Raw genomic sequence first — 27,020 nt, 5'->3', positions numbered from 1 at the left:
CTTGCTGCTGCTGCTGCACCTGGGCTTGACGGCGGCGCTGGCCCGCGGCTGCCTGCACTGCCACAGCAACTTCTCGGAGAAGTTCTCCTTCTACCGCCACCATGTGAACCTCAAGTCCTGGTGGGTGGGCGACATCCCCGTGTCGGGGGCGCTGCTCACCGCCTGGAGCGACGACACCATGAAGGAGCTGCACCTGGCCATCCCCGCGGAGATCAGTGGGTGCCGGCGCCCAGCCGGGGGTCGGCCGCGGACCCTGCCCCAGACCTTCGGTCCGGCCGCTCACCCGCTCCCTCCTCTCGCCCTCAGCCCGGGAGAAGCTGGAACAGGTGGCGAGAGTCGTGTACAAGAGGATGGATCACCTGTACCAGGGGAAGATGTATTCCCCGGGTAAGGGGCGGGAAACGGAGGCAGGGCCCGCCCCCCCCAGGACACCCGACCTCTGCCCACTGCCCGAGGCTGACCGCCCTCGCCCTGCCCCCGCTTCAGGGTACTTCCCCAACGAGCTGCGAGCCATCTTCCAGGAGCAGGTGCGCCTCATCCAGAATGCCATCATTGAAGGTGAGCAGACGAGGGCTGGGGGAGGGAGGTGAAGCCCAGGCCTGGCGGCCGAGTGCCACGAGGGCATTTCAGGTCCCCGCAGGGCTTGGCTGGGGCTGGAGTGATGCGACCAGGGCTCCTGGCATGGGGCGACTGGAGCTAGGATGGAAGGGAAGGTGGGCAGCTCCCCAGGGAGGAACCCTAGTCACCATTACAGCGCCTGAGGCATCCACGTGCCACACACCCCCGTCCCCAAACTGCTGGAGGCGCTGAGCTGTTACCTCTCCCTCCCCTGAGGCTTGCTGCATCCCAAGCTGAGGGGGCCGCCTCGGGGACCCCTTCCCTCTGGGTCGCAGCCACACATGAAGCCAGCCGAGCCTGGGCCCCAGTGGCCAAGGGGCGGGCCTGAGCCCGTGGTGGACGTCGGGAGATGGCAGGGCTGGGAACGAGGCTGGGCCTGCGAAAGACAGAGCCATCCTGTCCTCCCACAGGTCGCATCAACTGTCAGCATCACTGCGGTAAGTGAGCCTCTGTCCAGGCCGAGGGGCGCAGCGGCTAGGGCCCCAGAGGCAGAGGGGAGCCCGCGGCCGCTCTGTATTGCAGGCATTTTCCAGTATGAGACCATCTCCTGCGGCAACTGCACAGACTCCCTTGTCGTCTGCTTTGGCTACAACTGCGGGTAAGCAGAGGCCCTGCTATCCAGGGAACCTCAGGCGCTCCTCGGAGGGGGTCTCCTCGACCTTCCTGGGCTGGCGGGTTCTGGGGCTTGGGCCATGCCCCCTCCAAGCCAGCATCCTCCACAGGTCCTCAGTACAGTGGGAGTTGGCCGTGGAGGAACTCCTCAATTACATGTGAGTCGGGTCACCACCTGGGCTCGGGGAGGGGACACCGATCAAGCCACTTGGCCCAACTCCGAACCCACTGTCGTTGCAGAAATGACTGGCACAAGTAAGTCGTCTTCAAATCCTATCCAGGTATGTGTGAGCACCTTGCAGGTGTGTGTGTGCAGGGGGCACCTGGTTCCCTTGTCCTCAAGGGGCCACGAGGCGGGACCTCCACCCTGCCGGGGCCTCGGCTGGAGGAAGGTGGAGAGGCTTCCTGGCTAAAAAGCCTCCCTGCAGTCTGGTCCCACCCCTGCCTCAAGCCTGTGGCCGGAGCCCAGGAGGCTCCCGTCACGGAAGGATGGGGTGCCCCACGCGAGGGTCTGACTGGACCATCTTGCCTTTCAGACAGGGGAACAGCACGAGGTAAGACCGCCCTGGCCAGCGGGAGGGTGGGCAGGGAGTGAGGAGACAGGCGCTACGGTTTTCCCGGGTCAGAGCGGGCTCCGGGGCAGGGCCTCCCGGTGCCGCCTCTGCAACCACACCTCTGCGGTCGTTTCATGAACAAACCACGTGCTACGGCTGCTCCTGGCCTGGACACGCAGAACCACCCCTGCCTTGTGAGTGGCCTGGGAAGCAGAGCCCGGGGGGTGGGATGCTCCTAGGCCAGAGGTCAAACCCCAGACGCGTGCACGCCGGGCTGCCCCCACCCTCAGTCTGTCATGTGGGTGTGAAGATGTGGGCGACCCAACCTGCTGGCCACAGGATCAGATGGGGTCTCCCAGCACATACCCCGGGAGGAAGCCAGGGAGAGGCGCGGCAAGGCTGAGTACCTTCTTTCCCACAGCCTGATCTCACCAAGCCTTAAGTGTCTGCAGCCCTCACAACTGGCCAACCTAACCTTGGAGAACGCCTCCAAGTGTCTGACTCAGCACTGACGCCCCAGGCTGGCCCAAAGCGACGCGGGGGCCAGAACCCAGCTGTTCCACCCCAGCCTGCTGCTGCCTGGGGCCCCTGCCACCTCCTAGAGCCTGAGCCAGCCAGGCCAGCCGGGAGGGGACGGGGTGGGGGGTGGGCTGCTCACAGTGCTGGCACCTGGGCGGGACCACAGAGCTATCTGACAGTGATTAAAACACCTGATATTTTTCATCAGCGAAGTTTCTGTCACACAGGAGGGAGCATCCAGGAATTAAGGAGCCGGTGAGGCTTCTGGGTCTCCACTAAGACTTGAGCCAGCCCAGGGGACCAGATGGGCCCTGAGGCAGCCAGCAGAGCCCCCTCACAGGGCCTCGGATGGTGGGCCTGACCCGCCTATCACGCACGGGCGGACCCACACAAGGCATTACACAAGATGAAGCTGTGGTCGGTGGAAACCAAGGCCAGCCTCAGTGCGTCTTGGTTTCCGGTCACGACAGCACAAGGTCCCCCCTGCGCTGTCTTCTAGCTGCCATGCTCATAGGGGCATCTGGATCAAGGGAGCACCTGCTGGGAGCTGGCCCCAGGTCACCAACCACAGCTGCCGGTCACATCCTGGCTGTTATTGACACGGGTGTCCGAGTGCCACCTTCCGGGCCCTTTGGGACACTGGCCAAGGGCAGGTGTGGATGTCTAGAATGGGAAGGATGCTCGCGGGGGCTGCTTTTGGGGCATGACTTTCGGAAGAGCTGGGATGGGGTCTCGCCAGTGTCTGCTCCCACCATGGCAGCACCTGGGGTAATGTGCGCTATGTGGGCCTCCTCCTGCTGGCCTGGTCTCATTCGACAGTCCCCGTCAAAAACACAGCATAAGGCCGACACGAGGCAAGGAAGAGCTGGCGGCTGCTGACATGCCTCGCGGGGAGAGACCCATGGTGTCTGCAGAGGCGCGGGAGTTCCCTTGCCGGTCACCACCTGAGTCCCAGGCCTGCTGGTGTGCCGGGGGTGGGGTGGCCTCCCAGGCCGGGAGCCACGGCACACGTCCTGCAGTGCCTGAGACCCCGGTGAGGGCAGACACCGACACGGAAGCGTGTGTTTTGCAACTTTATTGGATCATCTTGACACGAAATCATGACAGCGTGATGTCTCTCTTCTTTACACGGGAATGTTGATAGCAAATAAGTTCTTATGTAACACATCATACAGTTTCAAAATCCTAGAATCACTGCACGGGATTCTGTAATAGATTACTCTACATGCTAAAGTGACAGTTTTCATCAAAAGGAGAAGATAAAATGTCACGGGAACCATTATCTCTGAGGAAAGTTCGGGCTCGCCCTGCTCTCTGGCTGCTCTGCCCACAGGGGGCTTTGCGCGGCCTGCGGCAGCCCAGGACAGTGGCCTCGCCCTGAGGCACCCGGCCCAGGCCTGGAGCTCCAGGCCCCACGCCAGACCGGACCCTGTGGTGTGGACGGTGACAGCAGAGGGACACAGTGGCACAACCCCGCTGACACCCAAGCCCAAGCCCACCGAGACGTGCTTCTACTGACCAGGAGCAAAAGGACAGGCCTGTCCTGTCCCATCCACAGTCCTGACCGCAGCACCTCCCTCACCCTGTCCTGCCTGCAGCTGGAGTGAGGCCCAGGATTCTGGTGGGTGCAGGTGACAGCGGCCCACCATGGGTTCTGGGAGCCAAAGGTTCGCAATGGGCCCATTCTCAGCCCCTGCAGATGCCACTGGTGGGAATGTGTGGGGACAGAAGCAGGAGGCGGGGCTCCCCTGGAGACCACATCAACCCCGCGCTATCTGCCGAGTGCCCCTCCTAGGTGCCTGCCAGGTCCCTGCCCAGGACGGCAGCCTTTGTGACCACATTCGAGGCCTCGGGCCAGCGTGGGGTGGGCACGGAGCCAGGCCTGAGGGCCCCTTGCTGGTCTGGGGCCCAGCAGGGGGTTTCTTGCCAACGAGAGTAGGAAGAGTCACAGTAAGAAAGGATGGTCAACAAATCAACGCAACGACTTGATGTCTACACAGCGGGCGACGGAGCACGGACGCTTGGGCTTGGGCACGGCACGCGACGGGCAAGGCGTTGGTCCGGGTCCCGGGCGTGCCCCACGGCGGGCTCAGCCACGCTCAGCACTGGGCCAGTGTCGCCTTCATCTCCTCCAGCACGTTGCCCAGTAGCGTGGAGTCGCTGCACTTTCCGTCCACCGACACAGAGCTCTCACCCTGCGAAGCCAAAGGGGTGTTGTCTAAGCACGCACCAGCGGCCCCAGCTCTGCGGGTTGCGCCCTGAACGCTGTAAGCACATTCTCATGTGCTGGAGCCCGGGCCATCCTGAAAGAACACACAGCAAAGGTCCGGGGAGGGAGCACAGCCCACAGGGAGCAGGGAGCCGCCACCTGGGGATGGGGACGCCAAGGGACCAGCGGCGGCCGGTGGACGGGGCGGAGACCGGGATTCCAGGAGCTCCTCAGTTGGCAGCCAGCCCTCGGCCCTTGTGTCCTGGGCCCAGAAGCAGGTGCAGTGGCAGTAATGGGCCCCCACCCCCACCGAGGGCCTCAAGAGGGAGGCCCAAGGGGGCTGCAGGGGAAAGCCACCCCGTGAAGCCGCTATGATCTGCCGGGTCACCCCATGGGTACAGATCCCAAAGAGCCAGCCGAGACGCCGAGGGCACGGAGCACACAAGGTGGCTGCGGACCACCGCAGGCGGCGTGAGGCACACAGAAGACAGGGCTGGAAGGGGGAGCCGACGCAGAACCCGGCCCTGGGGCAGGACGGAGGAGGGCGGGCCTGACCTTCATGGTCTCCTTCCCGACGGAAACAGGGTCCAGTGTCTGGGACTCGCAGCGTCTGGGGCAGAGTCCAGAATCACTCAGCCCCAAAGACCAGGACGACCTCCGCGTGAGGAAACACCCACCGACACCAAGGCCAAGCGGGGGCAGACCTCAAAACTCTTTGACCCAGGCTTTATTTGAGAGGCGGGGGATCTTGTTCTGTCACCCAGGCTGGCCTTGGACTCGAACCTCAAGCGATCCTCCCTCCTCAGCATCTCGAAGGGAGCCACCGCACCCGCTGACAGGAGCTTTAAAGTAGCTGTCAGGAAGACACTCCAACAATGGAGAACAAAGACACGGAAGACACCAAAAGCCAGCCGGGGACTTTGGATCTGCAAAACAGACACTCCCCGGATGTGACAGGAGTCAGAACTGGACACAGGGCTCATACCTGGAATCTCAGCACGTTGGGAGACTGAGACGGGATGATCACTTGAGCCCAGGAGTCAAGACCAGCCCAGGCCACACAGCGAGACACAAAAAATATTAGCTGGGCATGGTGGCACACACTCGTCATCCCAGACGCTGCACTCACGCCTGGACGAGAGACTGAACTTGACAAGAGATCACAGACACAGGCCCCCGGGGAGAGCCCCAGGGACAGGAGGAGCAGCAGCCCCAGGCTGAGGGGAAAGGCAGAGGCTCTGGGCCCGCCACTCTGGGTCCCCCAGGACAGTCGCCACCAGCAACCCAGAGGACACCCACAGACGCTAAAACACGGAGGCATGGAGACACGGACTCCCCCGGGCGGCTCCCGGGAGTGTGCCCTGGAAGAGCGCGCAAGGGGCTCCTTGAAGGCTGAGGACCGATGTCCACAGCACGGCAGCCCTGCTGCTCGGTGCCCACCCAGAGAGCAGAGAGCAGAGTCCTGAAGAGACACTGGGGCACCCAGGTCACCTTGGCCATGAATGAAGAGGCTCCGACCCAGGTCACAAGGCGCGGAAGGACCTTGAGAACGTCATGTCAATGAGGCCCAGAGACAGAGGGATACATCCTGTAAAATCCCACTCCTAGGAGATCCCTGGAGGCCTCAGGTCCAAAGACAGGAATGGAATGGTGGGTGCTGGGGGAGGGAGGGGACAGGGTGAGTATTTCATGGGACAGAGCTTCAGTCTGGGGAGAGGAGGTCTGAAACAGTGGTGGTGACAGCTGCACAACCACGAGTGTGCTTAATGCCACGATACCGTGACTCAGAAATGGTTCAGATGAGCCGGGCTCTGTGGTTCAGCCTGTAATCCCGCACCTTGGAAGGCTGAGGTGAGTGGATGGCCTGAGCCCGCGGGTTCGAGACCCGCCTGGCAACTTGGCAAGACCTCATCTCTCCAACAAATCAAAAAAAAAAAAAAAAAAAAAAAACAGCCAGGTGTGGTAGCGCGTGCCTGTAGTTCTGGCTACTTGGAAGGCTGAGGCAGAAGGATCGCCGGAGCCCAGCAGGTTGAGACTGCGGTGGCTGTGAGCGTGCCACTGCCCTCCAGCCTGGACCACAGAGTGAAACTTCAAATCAAAAAGAAAAAAAGAAAGGAAAGCAAGCCCCAGAATCCACCTCATCAAAGTTGCACTTGCTGGATTTTTCTTTAAAAAATTGAGTCGGCCGGGCGTGGTAGCTGACGGCAAGTGCAACCAGGCAAGACCTCATCTCTACAATACTAGCCGGATGTGGTGGCGCATGCCTGTGGTTCCAGCTACTTGGAAGGCTGAGGTGGAAGGATCACTGGCGACTAGCAGGTGGAGGCTGTGAGCGTGTCACTGCACTCCAGGCTGGGCGACACTGAGATTCCAAAAACAAAAAAGAAATGGCTAAGATGGAGCTGGGCACAGTGGTTCATGACTGTAGCCCCAGCACTTAGAAGGGTGGCAGGGAGAGGAAAGCCTGAGCCCACAGGTTCCATTCCAGCCTGGGCGACATGGCAAGACCTCATCTCTACAATGAATCAAAAAATGAGCCGGGCATGGCAGCACATGCCTGTGGTTCCAGCTACTTGGAAGGCTGAAGCGTAAGGATAACCTGAGTCCAGCAGATCAAAGCTGTGGTGGCCATGAACGTGCCATTGCACTACAGTCTAGGTGACAGAATGAGACTGACTCAAAAAAGAAAAAAGAAATGGTTAAGATGGTAGATTCTGTTCTGTGCATTTTATTACAATTTTTTTTTTGAGTTGGAGTCTCACTCCGTCACCAAGGCTAGAGTACACTGTGGCACACTCACAGCCACTGCAGCCTCAACCTGCTGGGCTCCGATGATCCTTTCACCTCAGCCTTCCAAGTAGATGGAACTACAGGCACATGCTATCACGCCCAGCTAATTTTTTGATTTATTGTGGAGACAAGATCTCACCAACTTGCCTGGGCAGATCTCGAACCCGTAGGCTCAGTCCACTTGCCTCGGCCTCCCAAAGTGCTGGGATTATAGGCTGAGCCACTGAGCCTGGGCTATCACAATTTTTTTAAAAATTAGGAAAACAGACCAGGCACGGTGGCTCAAGCCTGTAATCCCATCATTCTGGGAGGCCGGGGTGAGGGGATTGCCTTAGCGCATATCGTAGACCTCATCTCTACAATATGTCAAAAAATTAACCGGACATGGTAGCGCATGCCTGTAGTTTCAGCTACTTGGAAAGCTGAGGTGGGAGGATCAACTGAGCCCAGCAGGTCGAGGCTGCAGTGGCCAGGAGCATGCCACTGCACTCCAGCCTGAGCAACAGAGTGAGATTCTGACTCAAAAAAAAAAAAAAAAAGGAAAACAAATAGCTGAAAACTTCTCAAGTATGAAGACAGACATGCACAGAAATTCAAGTAGTACAGGAAACTCCAAAAGGTTTAAAACAAAAGAAATCCATACCCAGAAAAGTCACCAATTCCTGCCTGCCAGCCTGGGAGACAGAATGAGACTCTGACTCAAAACAGAAAGAAAAATGAAAGAAAAAAAATGGTTAAGATGATAGTTTCTGTTCTGTACAGTTTCATCACAATTTTTTTTAAAATTAGGAAACCAGTCCAGGCGTGCACGGTACCTCAAGCTTGTAATCCCAGCACTTTGGGAGGCCAAAGTGAGAGGACTGCCTGAACTCAGGGGTTCAAGATCAGCCTGGGCAACTTGGTGAGACCTTGTCTTTACAATAAGCCAAAAATTAGCCAGGTGGGGTAGTGCACGCCTGTAGTTCCGGCTACTTGGAGGGCTCAGGCGGAAGGAAGGATCGCCGGAGCCCAGCAGGTCGAGGCTGGGGTGGCCATGAGTGTGGCCTGCTCTCCAGCATGGGCGAGGGAGTGAGACTCCAACTCAAAAAAAAAAACACGTAATAAGCCTCTCACCAACACAGCCAAGAAAAAGGCGGGACAGCGCCGCCACCAGTATCCAGCTGCAGGTGACCCCATGGCCAGCACGAGGAGGAGGGAGCCCTGTCAGCAGCTTGAACATGGAAGCTCGGCAGCTTCCACCGAGAACCCAGAGCAGTCACGTGGAAGTGACAACCACCAGGACGCACCCGAGATGAAACAGGTAACAGGAAGTCCCACAACCGTTAAAGAAGAGACTGAAAGTGTCGACGAAAATCTTTAGGAAAAGAAACGCCCGGACCAGGTGGCCTCTCTGGCGAGTTCCACTAGACACTCATCATTTCCAGGGAATAAACAGCAGAAGAGGAGACACAGTCCTTAACTCATCTTATGAGGCCACTGTTAACCTGATGGCAAAACCTAGTCAAAGATGCTGCAAAAAAGGAGACAGAAGCCCAGTATCCCCGGAAATACAGACTCGAAACCCCAACCAACGTTCACCGACTGAACTCGGCCACAAACACACCAAGAAGGAAGAAGGACCCAAGGGCCTCGGGCGGGAGGAACTCGAGTGGAGAGTAAGGGAAGTCCTGCTCCGAGGGCAGCAGTGAGAGTGAGCGCCGGCCAGGGAGCACACGGGGGGGGGTGTGGGGGTGCTGGGCGCTGGTGCTGAGCCTAGCCCAGGACCCCAGGAGGAGGCGGCCCCGGCCCGCAGGGGGGGTCTGGGCTGCTAGCAGGCCCCAGCTGGCCCCACTGGCCCTGGCGGGAGATGCTGGCACCCCAGGGCCTGGCTCACCTTCTTCACCAGCAGGCAGACGTGGTGGCCCTGGATGGAGCGGCTGTACATGGAGGCGCAGGAATCCACCCGCTCCACAACTGCAACAGAGGGTGGTGTGAGGCCCCACCCTGCGGTCCCAGAGGCTGGCAGGAGCAGGAAGTGGCCCCGGGAGGCCCAGGGTGTGGGTGATGGCAACACAGGCACCAACCCGCAGACCTTGGACACAGGTACCCGCCACACAGGACCCCAAGGTCAAGAGTCACCCACAAGAGGGCTATGGGAGGGGGCTGGGTGTGAGTGCTGTCAACAGGTCACGCCCCTTACCGGAAAAATGGTGGTGAAAACAGATCTTTGCCAGAAGGTTCTGGAAGGACATGCTAATGCCGTCCACTTTGATTGAGCTTATGCTCAGGTCCCCAGACTCCAGCAACTTGGCAAAGGCGTCACTGTGGGGAGGGCGGGACAGAGGATGACTACAGGCAGGACCAGGGCCCTGGGGCTCCCAGCCCATGCAGGCCAGCCCTACCCGGATGCTGCTGGCCTGGCGGATGCTCCGCCAAGGGCCAAGAGACCAGGAGGCCTCCACGGGGCCTGCAGGACGGCCCCATCCTCAAGATGCAGCCCAGTCCCAGGATCCCAGCAAGTCACTTCGTTTTGAGACAGGCTTTTAGGGACGTCGCTAAGGTCAGCCTCCCAGGCCATGAGGGCAAGAGCCTGCTGCTGGAGCTGTGGGGTCCATGGCCGTCAGCTGACCCGGTGCTGACGAGGCAGCCAGGCCTGCGCCGAGCACGGCGGACTTGGGCCTACAGTGCGCCCCCTTGCACGTGGGGTTGGAGGAACGGCCCCCCAAGGCCCAGGCCCAGTTCATCTCCACAAGGGCCGCACCTGTAGCAGGGCGTGGTGACCAGGTAGGACGTGCAGCTGAAGTGCAGCCGAAAGTCCAGCTTTTCATGGGTCGCCCCCTCGTCATCCTGCAGGGAGCGAAGGTGGAGGCTGAGCGCGCCCGGCCCACTTCCCCGGGGGACCCCTACCCCCATCGGGCCAGGCCGAGGGAGGAAGGGTGGCCCTGGGCCCTGGGCGCTCCCGGCCCACAGAGCCAGCCCCAGCACCGAGGCCCCACGCACCTTGGCAATGAAGGACAAAGTCCCCTTGAGCTTCTGGGCCATGACGATGCTCTGAACAGTGAACATGAACTGCGCTTCATTTGAGACGCCTGGCAGGGTGAGGAGGAGCGGGCCTGAGATGCGGCGGGTGGGGGTTCTGTCCTCAGCCCGAGTGCCCTGTGGCGGACGGGTGGCCAGGCTCATGCCCCAAGGGAGCACTGGCGACAGGAGCAGAAGCAAGGGTCTCCCGGCATCCCCACCCATGCCTGGACCTGGTTCTGCCCCCCTGCATGACGACACACTGGCCACCAGGGCTGGGGAACTCGGAAGGCCCAGGGTCCGGCCTGCCCTCGGGGCTCCAGCACGGCCTGCCTGAGGTCACTGTGCTTCTCAGAGCCGTGAGAGACCCCAGACAGGGGCACCAAGAGGCCCGGCCGAGGCCCCCAGGCCCAAGGGTGGGAGGCAACGAGAACCAGCCAGGCCCGAGCGACGCTCACCCGGGGGCAGCTGGAAAGGCACAGGCACACCGTCGTGGACGGAGGCACCCTCTGGCCGGGCCATCTTGGTGTTGAGTGAGTCCAGCACATTGAGCTCCATGCTCTTGAGGAAGCTGCCGCTCAGGTTCTCCAGGATGATGGACACGGTCACCTGGCTGTCCCTCTGTAGGCTGCCCTGGACGTCATAGGTCTGCAGGAGCAAGGCCAGGGTCAGCGGGGCTGGGGCACAACTCGGGGGCAGCAACGCCAGCCTGGTACAGCCCACAGAAGTGACAGGCATTCTGAACAACAGCACAAGGAGCCCGCTCCCAACTCTCCAGAGCACACTCGCTGAGCACTGTGTGTGGTCGGAGCGCCTCTGTCTCCACATTTTGTTTTTGAGTCTCACTCTGTCGCCCAGGCTGGAGGGCAGTGGCACGCGCACGGTCACTGCAGCCTCGACCTGCTGAGCTAAGGTGATTCTTCCGCCTCAGCCTCCCAAGCAGCTGGAACTACAGGCATGTGCAAGCATCCGGCGAATTTTTTTGGTTTTTTTACAGAGATGAAGTCTCACCAAGTTGCTCAGGCAATCATCTCAACTCAGGCTCCCAAAGTGCTGGGATTATAGGCGTGAAACAATGTGCCCAGGCTTCTGCCTTACATTTTTTTTTTTTTTGAGTTGGGAGTCTCACTCTGTCACCCAGGCTGAAGTGCAGTGGCACACTCATGGCCACCATGGCCTTGAACTGCTGGGCTCAGGTGATCTTCTCACCTCAGCCTGAGTAGCTGGAACTTGTATCTAAGCCTGTGTTCGCCACGCCCGGCTAGTGATTTATTCATTTATCGTAGAGATGAGGTCTCGCCAATTTGCCCAGGCTGGTCTCAAACCCCTGGACTCAGGTAATCCTCTTGCCTCAGCCTCCCAAAGTGCTTTAGCCACCGCGCCTGGCCACTTTGTTTTTTCATTACAGAGATGGAGTCTCGTTCCGTGGCCCATCCTGGAGCAGTGGTTTGCTCACAGCTCCCCACAGCCTCAAGCTCTCAGGCTTAAGCGATTCTCCCGCCTCTGCCTCCCCAAGTGCTGGGATGACAGGCATGAGCCACCATACCAGCCCATCTTTTGTGGATACACCTCAGTGACCCTTCTGTTGGCCCCGGCCAGCAGTGCAGCTGGAGGGGCGCAGATGCCCAAGGACTGCCTCCTGGAGAGCACGGGTCTGGCCAGGCGCTAACATCTGGAGCCACCTGCCTCAAGCTTTGCCCACAGCTCTCTGCGGCAGCAGGGAGTGGAGCTGCCCCCCCCGCCCCAGGGAGGGGCCGGTCACTCACCATCCTGACGTGGGAGTTCTCGGCGAGGAGCACGTAGCTGGACACGGGCTGGGGAGAGAGACACTTCTGCTCCAGCAGGCGGACCCGTGGCCTCCCTCCAGGACAAGGACTCTGCTGCCGCCCGAGGCTCCGGCCCAAAACCTCACTCCCAGAAGCCGCGGGGCCGGGGTTGCAGAGGGTCAGCACTGGATCCTGGCCCCACGGCCCCCGCCACAGGGTGCTGGGGAAGGGCCAAGGCTGCCCCGGCCCCGAAGGGTCCGCCGCTTCCTGCATCTCTCAGTCCTCCCCACACTGTGGCCCGGCGGCCAGCGCCCTGGGGCGGGCGGGGCGCTGAAGTACCCCTCACCGGGAGCGGCTCCTCCTCCAGCGCGCCGTTCTGCACCGGCTCCCCTGCGGCCTCCTCGGGGCCCGGCGGCCGCTGCCTGGACTTCTTCCTGTCCTTGGGCCGCTCCTCCTTCTCCCTCTTGTGCTTCTTCTTCTTATGCTTGGAAGGTTTCTGGGATGGAGAGGACCCGGAGTCAAGCCCTAAACTCCTCAGCTGCTGCCCTCACAACACGTGGAAAAGGGCATGCACCCTGCGGGGGCGGGAGGCAGCCATGTCCTGCCCACCTGGTCCGCGGCAGGAGCAGCGCGGCTCAAGGAACGGTCGCCGCCGACCAGGGCACATGCAGGGGCAAACTACCAGGAACGCCCCAGACGTGAGCCCAGTGACTCCTCACCAGGTGACACCCGAGAGGGAACACATGCCCACAGACGCTTGTCCACACAGCAGCAGGATTCACAACTGTCACAGGGTGGACACAGCCCGAGTGCCCGCCAAAAGACGACGGACACAGCGTGGACACAACTCAGCCAACAAAGGAAGGAAGCCCGACACAGGCCACGGGCACGGATGGACCTTGGGGACATCACACTCAGTGAGCTACACACAGAAAAGGCTACACACACAGGGTGTGACTCCATTTCCATGAAATTTCCAGAACAGGCCAAAGCAGGGACAGGATGTGAATGTGTGGGTGCCGGGAGCGAGGGAAAGAGTGGGGAGTGACAGGGTGGGGCTTCTATTGGGGTTGATAAACATGTTCTGGAATTAGCCGGGCTCGGTGGCTCAGCCTGTAATCCCGCGCCTTTGGGAGGCTGAGGTGAGTGGATGGCCTGAGCCCGCGGGTTCGAGACCCGCCTGGGCAGCGAGACCTCATCTCTACAATAAATAAAAAGAAAATCAGCTGGGCGTGGTAGTGCGTGCCTGTAATTCCGGGTACTCGGAAGGCTGAGGCGGAAGGATCACCAGAGCCCAGCAGGTCGAGGCTGCGTTGGCCGGGAGCGGCCGCTGCACTCCAGTCTGGGCAACAGAGTGAGACTCCGACTCAAAAAAAAAAAAGATGTTCTGGAATTAGAGGTGATGGGTGCATGACTGTGAATACATCGGAAACCACTGAATTACACACTTTAAATGAGAGTGCTTTAGGAGTGTGAGTCATATCTCAACAGAGCTGTTACAAAGAGAGACCAGATCTTCTTGTAGTTCATGAACATTGACACTGGGTGTTCACGCGCACTAGACCCGCCTCACCCGAAAAAGTACAGAGAGGAAAGAAGACCAGAACCACAGCAGAGTCCACCACGCGAGTGTGGACATGAAAGTCAAGAAGCACGACCCGTCTGGGGCGCAGGCAGTGGCAGAAGCCACGCCCCGAGCACATGGGCAGTGCCAGGGGCTCAGGCCAGGCGACGCACGGCCCCAGCCTCACCCGTTCCTGGTCTGGCTCCTCGGCGTCCTCCTCCTCGGGGCCCGCTCCTCGGGGCCCCTCACACTCCTCTCTGGGGGCGGGGACGGCATCCAGGCCCAGCTCATCCTGCAGGCAGTGGACAGGCTCAGTCCCAGGGACAAGGGCCCCTCGTCCCCCGCAGCTCAGCCTCAGCCCTGGGCCAGGAAGGAGCGGGCCCTTGGGACCCCCCGCCAGTCCCCTGCCTTCGCCCACCTGAGGGGCTGGCCCGTGGGGGGTGCAGACTTCCCAGCCGGGGTCCCTTCCCACCTGGCCCTCCCCCAGCACCGCGGCACGCAGGAGTGGCCCGTGGCTGCTGCCGAGGACTAGGCCCCGGGGCAGACAGGGCCGGCCCGGAGGGCACAGGGCCGGACCTGGAGAGACCCCAGGCTGTAGCTCCAGGCTGGCACCAGGTGTGGGGTGTACAGGGCTTGGCCCAAGTGCCTGGAGTGGCTCCCGCCAGGCTCTTACCGTGGACGGGACTGGGATGGGGGCGGTGGCAGGCGGTGGGGTGGTGGACAGCCAGAAATCCAAGTCCTCACCCTGAAAGCACAGGAACACAGGCTTTTGACAAAAGCCAGCACGTGGTGCCTGTGGAAGGAGGGGCCGACAGGGTGCAGAAGGCCCCACCCTGCCATGCTGCTCCGAGGGCACTGGACCCATCTGCCTCGGCAGACCCTGTGAGTCAAGGAGCTGAGGACGGTGTCAGCCCCAGGGCTGACTGTGCCAGCCTCTCTGACTCCAGCTATCACTGTAAGAAGAGGCCCATAGGCCAGGCACGGTGACTCACACCTATAATCCCAGCACTTTGGGAGGCCGAGGCAAGAGGATTGCCTGAGACCACGGGTTCGAGACCAGCCTGGGCAACTTGGTGAGACCTCATCACTGCAGTAAGTCAAAAAGTTAGCCTGGTGTGGTGGCGCACACTTGTAGTTCCAACTACTTGCAAGACTGAGGTGGAAGGATCACCTGGGCCCAGCAGGCGAAGGCTGCAGTAGCCGAGAGCGTGCCCCTGCCCTCCAGCCTGGGCGACAGTGAGACCGTGACTCAAAAAAAACCCAGCAAAACACAGAGGCAGCCCACAAGCAAACGCACCCCCCACCCCGTTCTTTGCCACAAGCTCACTGCAGTCCTGTGCCCACCTTGCCGAATGGCCGCCATGTGCCAACGCCTGAAGGAGCACGGGCCAGCGCTTTGCACCCACCCTCCTTTAAAGACCCATTTCTTGCTGGGCAAGGTGGCTCGTGCCTGTCACCCCAGCACTTTGCGAGGCAGAGGCAAGAGAGATGCCTGAGCCTGGGGTTCAAGGCTAGCCCGGGCCATGTGGCGAGACCTCGTCCCTCCAATAAATCAAAACATGAGCGGGGCATGGGGACACACGCCTGCAGTTCCGGCCACTTAGAAGGCTGAGGCGGAAGGATCGCCGGAGCCAGCAGGTCAAGGCTGTGGTGGCCGGGAGCGTGCCACCGCACTCCCGCCCGAACAACAGAGTGAGACTCTGACTCCAAAGGAAGTAAAGATCCATTTCCTCCTCCCTGTGAGGTCTGTGTGCAGACGCCAAGGAGGGCGTTCTGGAGCGGCACAAAGGGGTCTCCCAATGAGCCCCCCACGGCACCTGGTCCTCCATCCCTCCAATGTGAGCTCAGGGACCAGAGGAGTCAGCACTTCCCGCCCCGCCTGGGCTGTGGCAAGAGGCTGGCGCTGCGTGGCCTGAACTGAGACTCGGACCCCTCTCCTGTGAAATGCCGCCGCCCTGTGGCACCCCCTGACTTCAGGGCCAGGGCCAGGGTTAGGAGGAGCCCCCGGCGCTGGCCTCACCTTCTTCTCCTTGTCTTTCTTCTTCTCTTTCTCCCTCTCTTTGTCCTTGTGTTTCTTCTCTTTCCTCTTGGGTTTCTTGCTTTTCTTTTCTACAGCAGGAACATCCTCTTTTTCGGGGGACTTTGAGGTCTCAGCATTCCTGTGTTTCTGGACAGGAAGCTTCTCGCTGTCAGCTAAGGGCCTTGGGAGGGGAGAGGAGCGCCGGGGTCACGAGGTGGAGCTGCTGGCCTCCCCGAGGCCCGCTCAGGACTCTGTGCCCATCCCCAGGAGAGCCTGAGCCGCGCAGTGGGGCCCCTCCCCTGCCCAGCCACCATGCAAGGCCCCAGGTGGAGCTTGGCCACGTTTCTGGGTCCCCGCCAGAGGCTCTCCTGAGCAGTCTCTGGCGGCCGCACCTGTCCCAGCACGAGGACATCCCTGGCACCCAGGGTTGGAGACCTCGGAGCCCACACTCAGGATCCTGCCCCGCAGCAGGGGGAACCATCGTCAGCAGCAGCCCAGGACAGCCTTCCCTCACCCTGCACCCCGGGACCCACTCCCACTCACTTATCCAGGTCTATGTCCAGGGCCCTGTAGGGGTCGTTGGGGTCTTTGTCATCCTCGTCGCTGGGCAGAGCATTCTGAGGGACAGAGAAGTCCTCAGCACCCGTGGCTGCCCGCATGGCGGTGAACCCCACCCCAGCAAGGCCACTCCGTGGGGACCAGATGCCCAGGGGCAGTGACAAGGCTTGGGGCAGCGCTGCACAGCGTCCACACGCACCAAGGGCCCCGGGGCCTCCACACGCACCGAGGGCCCCGGGGCCACCACAGCACACGGGCCCGTGTCCGCCTCGGAGGCCGTGAGAAGGGGCTGCTGGCTCTTGGGTCGGCCTTCCCACCACCAGACGCACGTGGCCCAGGACAGGGGAGAAGAGGCTGGCCTAGAAGAGGCTGAGCAGGTCTGGGTCCACCCCGTGTCCCACAAGGCCCCTGGGCAACGCCCCAGGCGGGGGCGGGGCTGACCTCAGGCATCTCCTCGGTGACGATGTCCACCCGCTGGGCAGGGGCGATATCCTCGTCGCTCTCCGTGGCCAGCGAGCTGCGGTGGCGCCTGCCCTTCCTCTCCTTGTCCTTGCGCTTCTTCCTCCGCTTGTCCTTCTCCAGCTTCTGCCGGTGCCTCCGCTCCTCCTCCAGTTTCACGTACTGGTCAGACATGGGCAGCCCTGTGGGTGGTGGTGGGCACTGAGCAACAGCCCGGGGACGCACGGGGAGCACTCAGCACCAAGTCAGCGGACATGCGGGCGGCAGCGGGAACACCCACGCCCCACACAACGGGCACCGAGATGTGGGCAGACACTTGCCTGGGACTTTCAGAGGGACGGAGAGGTCTATCTGCACCACCGGGATGTGCTCCACGCCCGGAACGTCTTGGTACCGCTGCAAAGGCAAGGCCCTGGTGTCAGCGGCACGATGGGAGGGGAGACTGTCACTTGAAGGACAAGCCTGGGACGCATGCCCCTGGGAGCGCAGGGTCCTGCTAGAGCCCAGGGCCGCGAGAGCCAGTGTGCATGCTCAGTCCTGGGCCGCATCTGCTTCACAACGAGTAAGAGCCCACAGGTATACCAGCAGAGAGGCAGGCTTCTCCTCCACTTCCCCACCTGAATCTTTTTTTGTTTTGTTTTGTTTTTTCTTTTTTTTGAGTTTGAGTCTCACTCTGTCACCCAGACTGGAGTGCAATGGCCGCTCCTGGCCATCGCAGCCTCAACCTGCCAGGCCCCAGCGATCCTTCCACCTCAGCCTTCCAAGTAGCTGGAACTACAGGTGCACGCTACCACGCCCAGCTAATTTTTGATTTATTGTAGAGATGAGGTCTCATCAAGTTACCCAGGCAGGTCTCGAATCCGCGGACTCAGGCAATCCATTCACCTCGGCCTCCCAAAGTGCTGGGATTACAGGCTGAGCCACTGAGCCCAGCCTGTTTTGTTTATTCAAGTTGGAGTCTCACCCTGTTGCCCAGGATGGAGAGCAGTAGCACGCTCACGGCCACCCGTGTCGACCTGCTGGGCTCTGGCAATCCTTCCGCCTCAGCCTTCCAAGTAGCCAGAACTACAGGCGTGTGCTACCACACCCAACTAATTTTTAATTTATTGTAGAGACGAGGTCTCACCATGTTGTCCAGGCTGGTCTCAGGCAATCCTCTTGCCTTGGTCCCTCAAACTGCTGGGATTACAGGCTTGAACCACTACACCCGGTCTGAATCATCTGTTAATGTCTTTTTTTTTTGAGTTGGAGTCTCACTCTGTCGCTCAGACTGGAGGGCAATGGCCGTTCCCGGCCACCGCAGCCTCGCCTGCTGGGCTCCAGCGATCCTTCCGCCTCAGCCTTCCGAGTAGCCGGAATTACAGGCATGCGCTACCACGTCCGGCTGATTTTTTTATTTATTGTAGAGATGAGGTCTCGCTGCCCAGGCGGGTCTCGAACCCGCGGGCTCATCAAATCCACTCACCTCAGCCTCCCAAAGGCGCAGGATTACAGGCTGAGCCACCGAGCCCGGCATGGCTAATTTTTTTTTTTTTGACTTATTGTAGAGATAAGGTCTTGCCAAGTTGCCCGGGCGGGTGTCGAACCCACGGGGTCAGGCAATCCACTCACCTCAGCCTCCCAAAGATGCGGGATTACAGGCTGAGCCACCGAGCCCGGCAATTTCTTGAGTCAAAGTCTCACTCGGTCGCCCAGGCTGGAATGCAGTGGCACAATCACAGTCACTACAGCCTTGACCTCCTGGGCTCAGGAGATCCTGCCACCTCAGCCTCCCAAGTAACTAGGACCACAGGTATGTGCCATAGTGCCCGGCTAATTTTTTGATTTATTTAGAGACGAGGTGTTGCCGAGTTGCCCAGGCTGGTCTTGAACCCCTGGATTCAGGCAATCCTCTCGCCTATGCCTCCCAAAGTGCTGGGATGACAAGCCCGAGGCACTGCAGAAGCCTTATTTTTATTTTCCAACTAGAAAAGAAAAACACAGGCTCAGTCAGGCAGTGCACCACGCCCACCAGGTGTGGGACCAAGCGGTGGGACAGCAGCCGGTGTGCATGGAGAGTGGGTTCAGACAGCCAGCGCCCAGAGACAGCCTGTGGTCCCTCAGTCACCCTGTGGCCCCAGCCCTGCCCCCAGGCCCTGCCCAAGAGAGTGGAAGCACCGAGGACACCGTGGGGCCGGGCTGGGGAGTGGTGCGCTCCCTTCCCTCCAGGCCCCAGCTCCTCGCCCTCTCGGCGCCAGTCAGGCAGCCTGACCCTGGGTGCTGGACAGAGCCCCACGCGCATTCTGGCCCTGCTCTCGGCAGCATCGGAGGCCTTTGCGTCTGGACCGCAGTGGCTGCCCGCTGTCGTGCATCTGCCTCGCTTCCCATCGCTCCACGGGGCACAGACAAGCCCCCAAGCTGGGGGGCACGCGCGTCCACCGCCAGCCCTCAAGACTGTCCAGGGAGCCCTCACCTTCTGTGGGGACGGCGAGCTCTTGATGTAGAACGGGTTGTTGGCCTGCTCCTGCTTCCGGGCCTCTCGGCGCTGCGGGGACAGGACTCCTCGTGAGCAGGGGAGAGGGGAGGCGGGCCGGGACACCCAGGGCTGGGCTAGAGTTCTCGGCACTGCTGGCCGAGAGTCAAGGCCCACGGGTGGAGCACGTATGATCGGGGAACACGAATCACAAACAGTCCAGAGAAAGGAACACCCTCACCTCCACTGCAGGGATCGGGGCTGAGAGGCTGGGCAGCCCACCCAGAGCCACCCACTTTCTGAGGGGCAGGGGCAGGGCTGAGACGGGGCTGGGGCTGCTGACCCTGGGCCAGGGCTCCTGGCCACCAGTCACAGTGCCCAAGGGAACGGCCTGGGGGATGCAGGGGCAAGCAGCTAGGTACAGGGCAGGACGCAGGGCTCGTGGGAAGGCTGCTCCTCCCTCCCTGTCTGGAAGCAATCGGGGCTCCCCTCATCTCTCCCTTCTCTGAGCTGTGTACCCTGCGGCGTTCAAGTCTTGCAGCAACTGCACCCAGGAGGGCATAGCTCAACTGCAGAACCCGGGGCCCTGCATGACAGGTCAGTGACAGGGCTCCTGGAGCTGCAGGAGTGCCCCAGATTTCAGGGAAACCCAACCCATACCACACTTTTACTTGCGGGCCTGAGGATGGGACATGAAGCCTGATCCCGCAGGGTCATGGGTGGCCACTGGGGTAGCAGGACTCGGGACCTCAGAGACACCCGGGAGGGAGGAGCGGATCGCACCATGGCGTGGCACACCCCCCCGGGCCAGCTCCTCCTCGTCAACCTCGGGTGGCCGGTGCCTGGCCTGCCTCTGCTCCTCATCGTGGAAGATGGCCCTGGGTTTCTCATCCTCAGACTCGCTGTCCGAGAGCGGCTCGTTGATCCAGGCGTCCAGGTCTAGGCTGCACCAGACAGGGAGGTCACATGCAGCCCTGCCTCCCAGCCAGCATCGCACCACACCACAACGACCACAGGCGTCCACTGAGCAGGGTCACTGGTGCCTGGCCACGCGACAGCCTCAAATAATGGTGCCTGTCATCCACACTGGTCAACACGGTGGGGATTGCACTGCCCCCTTAGAGACATGGACACGGGCTTGGGGATGCTAGGAGCCTGTGGGGTCGCAGCAGGGTCCCCACAACAGGCTCACACCGCCCCAGAGGTTTGTGCCAGGGGTGGGAGTAGAGAGGTTTCCTGGGAGCAGCCCAGGCACAAGTGTGGGCTCAGAGGAACTTGCCAACGCTCAAGGGTCCATCCATGCAAAGGGTGGGCCACCAGCCTGGGGCCCCAGCCCCCACTGCCCCTCCTGACATCGAGGGGCCATGTCAGCAGGCAGTGGCCACGACAGCCCATCCCCACCACTGCATCCCTACCCTTCAGGGACCGGAACCTTCTTCTGGGCCTTGGGAGCCACCGGGTTCAACTCGCCAGCAAAGAGGGCACTCACTTCTTCCGCCACAGGCACATCCTTGGCCTGGAGCTTCTGGACGTGCTTGACCAGCTGCAAGATGCAGGACGCCTGGGGGCAAGGATAAGTCACAGGCGGCGCCCGACAGGAAGGCCTCTTGGCCATGCTCAGGCACCTGGGTGGCCCTGCCAGAGCCACGCAAAGCCCAGCCTTCGCTTGGTCTCCCGTCATCACCTTCGCCAGGAGGCGGCAAAAAGTGCAAGTCCACATACAGAACGGGTAGGAGCCACGACAGCGGGAGATCCCCTGGGAATGCCTGTGGGCTCCCGGTCTCCGTGCTGGCTCCAGCCCAGAGGTGGCCAGGCTGAGCGGCCCGGTGCAGCGACCACAAGCCCAGGGTCCCAGCCGGCCCAGTACAGTGGGTGCAGGCCACGCCCGACACACCTCTGGGGCTTGGTCTCCTCAGCCATCAGGTGGGCCAATGCTACACCCAGCCTCTATCCAGAGGGCCAAAGACCTGGTGGGCACCGCCTAGCACGGGCACGCAGTGGGTCACTGGCCACTGGCGCCCCTGCAAGAGGAGCCACAGCCGCCTGCCTGCTGCCCTAGCTGCATCCCAGGCTCTCGCCCACCTGCTGCCTCACCGCATATGCCACACCAGCTTTTCCCGTGCCGGGAGCAGCATGCCACACGCGCGTAACCCAAATACCTGCTGCCACCCAAGACTGCCTCTGAGGCCGACGGACCCGGGACCCACCAATCGATCCCACTTGTTGATCCCACGTCCCACTGATCGGCCCCCAGGCACCAGCTGGGCTCAAGCCACGACAAGGGGACTTCCCTGACTTGCTCTGAGAAAGGAACCAAGGCCAGTGTGAAACAGTCACAGCAGGAAGGAATCGCCGGCAGGTCACTGAGGGCCTCTCCCCAGGCTCAGCCCCTGGAAGCCACAGAGCGCGCGCGTGCCTGGCTTACCCGCTCCTGCACTTCCAGGTCCGCGCTCTGCACGAACTGGGGCAGCCGGTCCACCATGAGCTGGGTGACCGCCTGGGCTGCCTCTGCATCCGTGGCCTGCTCCTTCTGCTGCAGGATGGATGCGTACAGCTTGACCACATTCTGCACGTACACGGCCTGGATGTGGCCAGGCAGGGTGGTGACCTTGGGCCGCAGCATGGCCTCCAGGGTGTGGTGGGGCTCCTGCAGATGCCTGAAGGACGATGAGCTGGGGTGAGGCCGCTGAGGGCGCAGGTCCCAGCGGCTCCCCTCCAGCAGATCAGGAGCCGAGAGGCCTGGGCTCCCTACAGACGGGGCAACCTGGGGACCCTCTGTCCCCTGACCAGGTGCCAGGGGCTGAGACAGGACGCGAAGGATCCAGGAAGAGGGAAGTCACAAAAGGCATAGAGTGGCTGAGGGAGGAAGGCCGGGGAACAGAGGAAAAGGCCACAACGCCTCGGCCGCTCCAGAGAAAGCCGCCCTCAAAGGCAGGGCGAAGAGGGAGCGTGGGAAGACCTGCCACGCCGAGAACAGGACCCAAGTGCGCCTCGCTGCTGTGTCTCATTGTTTGGGATCAGAAACGCTCATGGTTACGCTGTCTCCCCAGTGAGGATCATACCCCAGAGAGTCCCTCCCGCACACCAGGAGAGCCAGAGCCTTCAGAGTGGGAAGTGGTGGGATGGCAAGGACGGGATGGCACGCACGGAGGCAGGTGCCCTGTGGCACCGACTGGGCCAGGCCTGGGAGTGCAGGGTGTGGGAGTCTAGTGGCAAATCTCAGTGTCTCCCAACAGAACTTGGAAATCCAGATTTGTGAAAACTTGTGGGTATAAGTCTTGGTAACAAATCCCCAGTCCAGGCAGGGCCCAAGGTCAAGTCTGCCCTGCAAAGGCTGGGACTCGTAATCTTGGGGTCCTTGAGCCCCTGGGAATGGTGCATCCAGAGAGATCCCAACGCTCCTGGTGGTCTCCCGGAACCTGGTAGTGAGACCCCAGCAGGGTCCAGCAGCGGGCAGGCTGACCCTGAGGGTCCCCTCGAAGCATAGGCCCAGGCAGGGGGGCAGAGCCGGGACCCTTGGAGGCCAGGGACCAGCCCCCTTTTCAGCAGCCACCTGTGACAGGCAGGGCCCCAGGGACCCTGGCACCCCCACCCCCGTACCAAGCAGGATCCAGAGAAGGGCAAAGAGGACAGAGCCAGCAAACGCAGCTCCGTGACGGGGAGCGAGCGGCCGGGCCCTCGGGGCCTGCTGCTGGGAAGGAACCGGAACGCAGACTGAGGGCAGCAGGGTGATGTTGGCAGGAAAGGTCTGGGCACACCCTCGCCCAGCCCCAGGGGAGCCCAAGACACCGAGCACACCCCACTGAGCCCCCCGCAGCCCCACCCCCACTCACTCTGAGAACTCCCCGCAGATCCAGGCTGCGGCGTAGAGCACCTCGCAGATCCCGTTCCGCTGAGTGCTGCTGGCCACCAGGTGGGCGCTGTCAAGCAGCGCGGACATCTGGGACACGGCGAAGCTGCGGATGGCCTTCACACGGATGGCCACGTCCAGCATCTGGGCGGCAATGAGGTGGCCGTGGCGGGTGCCCTCCAGCCGGGTCAGCTCCACCAGGATGCTGATGTACCTGTGGGGCTGCGAGAGTCAGGGCGCTCCCGATCCTGCCCGGCCCCACCCTCCCGGGGAGACGCACCACTCGAAGTTGGTGATGTACTGGTAGTTGGACTGGCTGCAGATGTCGATGATCTTGGTGAGCAGCTCGTCGCGGTAGGTGGTGCCCTCCGCCTTGTCCACGTGAGTCATCAGCTTCTTGACAATCTCCATCAGGTTCTTCTTGGACACCTGGCAGGAGGCAAGGGGGAACCCGGCTCAGGGTCTGAGGCAGGCAACAGGCGCCCTTTCCTGAGACAGAATCTGGAGGCCGCGGTGACTCAGGATTCAGACTGACAAGTGACACCAGGGAGACAGCACGTCCTGGTGACACTGGAGGGCAGACGAGGTCCTCCAGGCCAGGAGGCAGCAGGGTGACCACCACGGTCCACTCTGGGGACTTGCCCCCCACCCGAGCCTGGTCCCCAAGCTCATAGGTCCTCAAAGACGGGTCGGACCGGGACACGTACCACCCTGCCCAGCCTAACATGCTCACTGACCGCCCTAAACACAAAGGGACTGACGGTGACACCCGAGCTGACCTGGGGAGGGAGGGGGTTGGGAGGCACGCACCATCCCGTATAGCAGGTCCAGGGCCCGCAGCCGGATGGACTCATCCTTGTCATCCAGACACTGCAGAATGAGGTCCTTGTGGGACTGCACGGACTTAGGATGCGTTTTCAGGATCTTGGACATGGCCAACAGACCCAGGTACTTCACTGTGGAGAGACGGCCACAGGCGGGTGGTCACCCGAGTCATCAGCACAGCAGGGAGCACGCAAGACTGGGTGTTCCTGGGTGGACAATCGCTTGAGCACAGCTCCGCCTGGGAGCCTCCACCGGCTGTCCCCACATGAACCCTGGGCAGCACAGTCCACACAAGGGGCTTCTGGAAGGTACACGGGGTGTGTGAATGGGGCAGGGAAAGAGCCCTGGACTCCATAATGCAGCACCCTCCCAAAGCCTCTGCTCACCAGGAAGTTCTAGTAGCTACATCTTCCTGCCTGGCCAGCACAGAGAGTGGCCAGAGAAGATGGGCCTCACACCTGCCCGCTACTGACTGGCCACCCGACGGGCCTCAACCTGGCTCACAGGGCACTGAGAGCAGCCGAGGGGAGGCCCGAGGTGCACACGCTTAACTAGGGGCCATGCCCGCCACAAGCTGTCTCTGCAATGAGGCTCCACGGCACCGGCAGACCGGTCCCTCACTGACATCCATGGGGCAAGTTGAGCAGAGACAGACTGTGTGGGCCACCGAGCAGCAAGTCCAGTCGCGCCCATTTATCTGTAAGGACAGTCCCAAGGCTTGACTCTAAGGTACCTGCGACCATGGACAAGACAGAACTCTGCACGTGCTGAGTTCTTCCCATACGCATATGCCTACGACAAAGTAGTTTGTAAGGCAGCCACCATGAAGGACTAACAATGGTAACTAATGGGACAGAACAGCTGTAACCATACACTGTGATAACAGTTACATGAACAAGCCCGGCTCGGTGGCTCAGCCTGTAATCCCGCGCCTTTGGGAGGCTGAGGTGAGTGGATGGCCTGAGTCCGCGGGTTCGAGACCCGCCTGGGCCACTTGGCGAGACCTCATCTCTACAATAAATCAAAAATCAGCCGGGCATGGTAGCGCTCCTGTAGTTCCAGCGACTTGGAAGGCTGAGGGGGAAGGATCGCCGGGGCCCAGCAGGTCGAGGCTGCGGTGGCCGGGAGCGGCCACTGCACTCCAGTCTGGGCGACAGAGTGAGACTCCAACTCAAAAAAAAATAAAAAAATAAAAATAAAAAAATAATGAAAAGTTACATGAACAAAGTCTCTCAAATTTCTGACTGTCCTCACTCACGCATCTGGGGATTGTGGTTGGCTGCCTGTAACTGAAACCGTGGATGAGAAGGGACAACTCTGTCCACTACCTGGGACCTAGAGGGACAAGTCTGCGACTCCCACAAAGACCTGCCTTCACAAACATCCTGACATAGCCCACCCTGGGCTCCAGGGCCACTGAGCTGGAAGTCCTCCAGAGAGTATGCATGAGGCAAGGACACGTGGATGGACACCCGGGGCAGGAGAGCAACGTGTTGTTCCAGCTGGCACGAACCTCGTGCACCCTGCAGGGACATACAGTCTTAAATTGGGGAAAACGTCCACCAGGTCACTCAGTGAGTGGGCACCAGTGTGGCCCTGCCCAGAGGCCACAATCCCTGTCTGCCTGGGATTGGGTGCAAAGTGAGCTGGGCTGGCACACCAGCCGCCTAAGACTTTCTCAGCCTGGACACAGACCAGGGGTGTGGCTGGGAGTGTGAACACACGGAGGCCGCTAGGGAGCAGCAGGGGCCATCTCTGGGCACAACGCCAGAGTGTCATTATGGGCATCTGTGGGGAAGAGCTGGTGGTGCTGACGCTGTGTCTGCTGGGAAGAGTCCTGACTTCACCAAGGTCTCGAATTCAGAAACGAAGAGTTGGCGGGGACTAGAACTTACGGTTTTGATCGGAGTCTTCTATTAATATCCTTAATTTCTGAACACAAAGCTGAAAAGAAGACTGCTGGTTACACCTTCAGAAAGCAGGATGAGTTCTGCTGTCCCAGGCCTGCCCAGGTCCCCTCCCCTGCCCTGGCCTACGACCCCCTGCATCAGCCCTGTAGTGCAACCCAGAAGGACAGGAGAGAAGCCACAGGGCCCCACACAAAGGCACCAGGGGCTAGTGTGCCTGGAGACAAGGGAGGGATGGGTAGCCTGGGGCCTGCACCGAGGACCCTCCTTGAGCCGGCAAGAACAGGCCGGAGATAAAAGACACACTGCCCCACCAGCACACGGTATGTGGGAGTGATCCAACCAAGCCGTGGGGCCCAGGGTGGGAACGAGGATTCGGAAACTCAATCTATGCAGTCATGCAATTAAAGGAAGCTTAAAGAACAAGACACAAGGGGCCACCACCCCGATTGTCTCTAGGCCTGTCAGGGAGCTCCTGGGCTCCACGGTGGCATTTCATGAGGGTCACAGACAACAAGGCCAGTGACTGGAAGGTGGAAAGCCTAGGAGGGAGTAAAACACAGATGTGACCTGGGAGTCTGCCAGGGGAGCCAGGAGCCACCAGCGCCTGGTTGGAGAGCGCATACTGGGGCAGATGGGGCCGTGGTTCAAGTGGGTGTCCCCTCACAGACATACTGCACAGAACCCCAGCTGGACCAGGTGTGGGATACACAGGCTGGGGCCGTGCCATCCTGAGCACTGAGGATGACACGTGAAGAGGGAGGGGCCCAGCCTGTGAAGAGGCACAGCGGCCCCAGGTGCAACGTACCTGGATACTGGCACTGTGGTTGGGCATGCCGGACGACAGGGAGATGAGCACTGCAACAGACAGGCAGTCAACTGTGAGCCACCCCTACACGCACGGCCACTGTGGCTCTGGCCTCTCTCACGGAGGGGACAGAACCGCAGTGGAAAAGAAGAACGGCCACCAGGGCTGGGGCTGCAGTGTCTGAGAGTGACGCGCACACTGCAGGCCCAAGGCTGTGTCTGGGACCCTGGACTGCTTGCCCTCCTGCCCCAACAGAAGGCTCTGGGGCCTGAACTGTCCCTGCAGACGCTGTGCTCCACGCTTGAACCAGCGCTCCCCTGGGTCTAAACTCTCAGCAGAGCCAGGCTGGGGCCACGTGACCAGCCCCACAGGAGCCCGGCCCAGCTCTGTGCTTCACTGGTGACACTTCACGCGTGTCTCAGCTCGCTGCTGGGGGATGAACGCGACCCACATGACCCCACAGGAGATGGTTCTGGAAGCCGGGCCTGGCCTCCGACTCACCCCACGCACAC

General features: G+C 61.1%; 2 protein-coding genes across 2 annotated transcripts; one reads left to right on the top strand and one right to left on the bottom strand.

The window, feature by feature from the left end:
- The first annotated feature begins 13 nt into the window (after nucleotides 1-13).
- On the top strand, nucleotides 14-1,489 carry IZUMO4 (IZUMO family member 4). The gene is made up of 7 exons (XM_008048100.2): nucleotides 14-215; nucleotides 307-387; nucleotides 487-558; nucleotides 1,029-1,055; nucleotides 1,141-1,216; nucleotides 1,341-1,388; nucleotides 1,471-1,489. The coding sequence occupies exons 1-7, from the start codon at nucleotides 179-181 to the stop codon at nucleotides 1,487-1,489; spliced, it is 360 nt and encodes a 119-aa protein (XP_008046291.2). The 5' UTR covers nucleotides 14-178.
- Nucleotides 1,490-3,363: 1,874 nt separating this feature from the next.
- Nucleotides 3,364-26,558, bottom strand: AP3D1 (adaptor related protein complex 3 delta 1 subunit). The gene is made up of 23 exons (XM_008048099.2): nucleotides 26,509-26,558; nucleotides 25,689-25,737; nucleotides 23,779-23,924; nucleotides 23,249-23,397; nucleotides 22,952-23,182; nucleotides 21,544-21,775; nucleotides 20,534-20,679; nucleotides 19,921-20,062; nucleotides 19,119-19,190; nucleotides 16,987-17,062; nucleotides 16,649-16,848; nucleotides 16,193-16,266; nucleotides 15,650-15,830; nucleotides 14,303-14,374; nucleotides 13,817-13,921; nucleotides 12,412-12,561; nucleotides 12,066-12,113; nucleotides 10,758-10,947; nucleotides 10,282-10,370; nucleotides 10,043-10,128; nucleotides 9,482-9,603; nucleotides 9,176-9,255; nucleotides 3,364-4,498 (listed from the first exon to the last, which is right to left on the bottom strand). Exons 1-23 carry the CDS (start codon nucleotides 26,533-26,535, stop codon nucleotides 4,403-4,405), a joined length of 2,763 nt encoding a protein of 920 aa, XP_008046290.2. The 5' UTR covers nucleotides 26,536-26,558; the 3' UTR covers nucleotides 3,364-4,402.
- Nucleotides 26,559-27,020: the final 462 nt, after the last annotated feature.

This window comes from Carlito syrichta, unplaced genomic scaffold, assembly GCF_000164805.1.
Source record: "Carlito syrichta isolate Samal-C Ts95f unplaced genomic scaffold, Tarsius_syrichta-2.0.1 Scaffold120519, whole genome shotgun sequence".
Lineage (NCBI taxonomy): Eukaryota > Metazoa > Chordata > Mammalia > Primates > Tarsiidae > Carlito > Carlito syrichta.
Note: the sequence above shows the minus strand (reverse complement) of the source record. Positions and strands in the feature narration are given on the sequence as shown.

Coding starts and splice junctions, on each gene's coding strand:
- IZUMO4 (XM_008048100.2), top strand. CDS start 179: ATGAAGGAGCTGCACCTGGCCATCCCCGCGGAGATCA. Junction 1,056..1,140: donor CAACTGTCAGCATCACTGCG/GTAAGTGAGCCT, acceptor TCTGTATTGCAG/GCATTTTCCAGTATGAGACC. Junction 1,217..1,340: donor TGCTTTGGCTACAACTGCGG/GTAAGCAGAGGC, acceptor CATCCTCCACAG/GTCCTCAGTACAGTGGGAGT.
- AP3D1 (XM_008048099.2), bottom strand. CDS start 26,535: ATGCCCAACCACAGTGCCAGTATCCAG. Junction 20,063..20,533: donor AAGGTTCCGGTCCCTGAAGG/GTAGGGATGCAG, acceptor TGTCTGGTGCAG/CCTAGACCTGGACGCCTGGA. Junction 12,562..13,816: donor AGGAGCCAGACCAGGAACGG/GTGAGGCTGGGG, acceptor TCTCCATCCCAG/AAACCTTCCAAGCATAAGAA.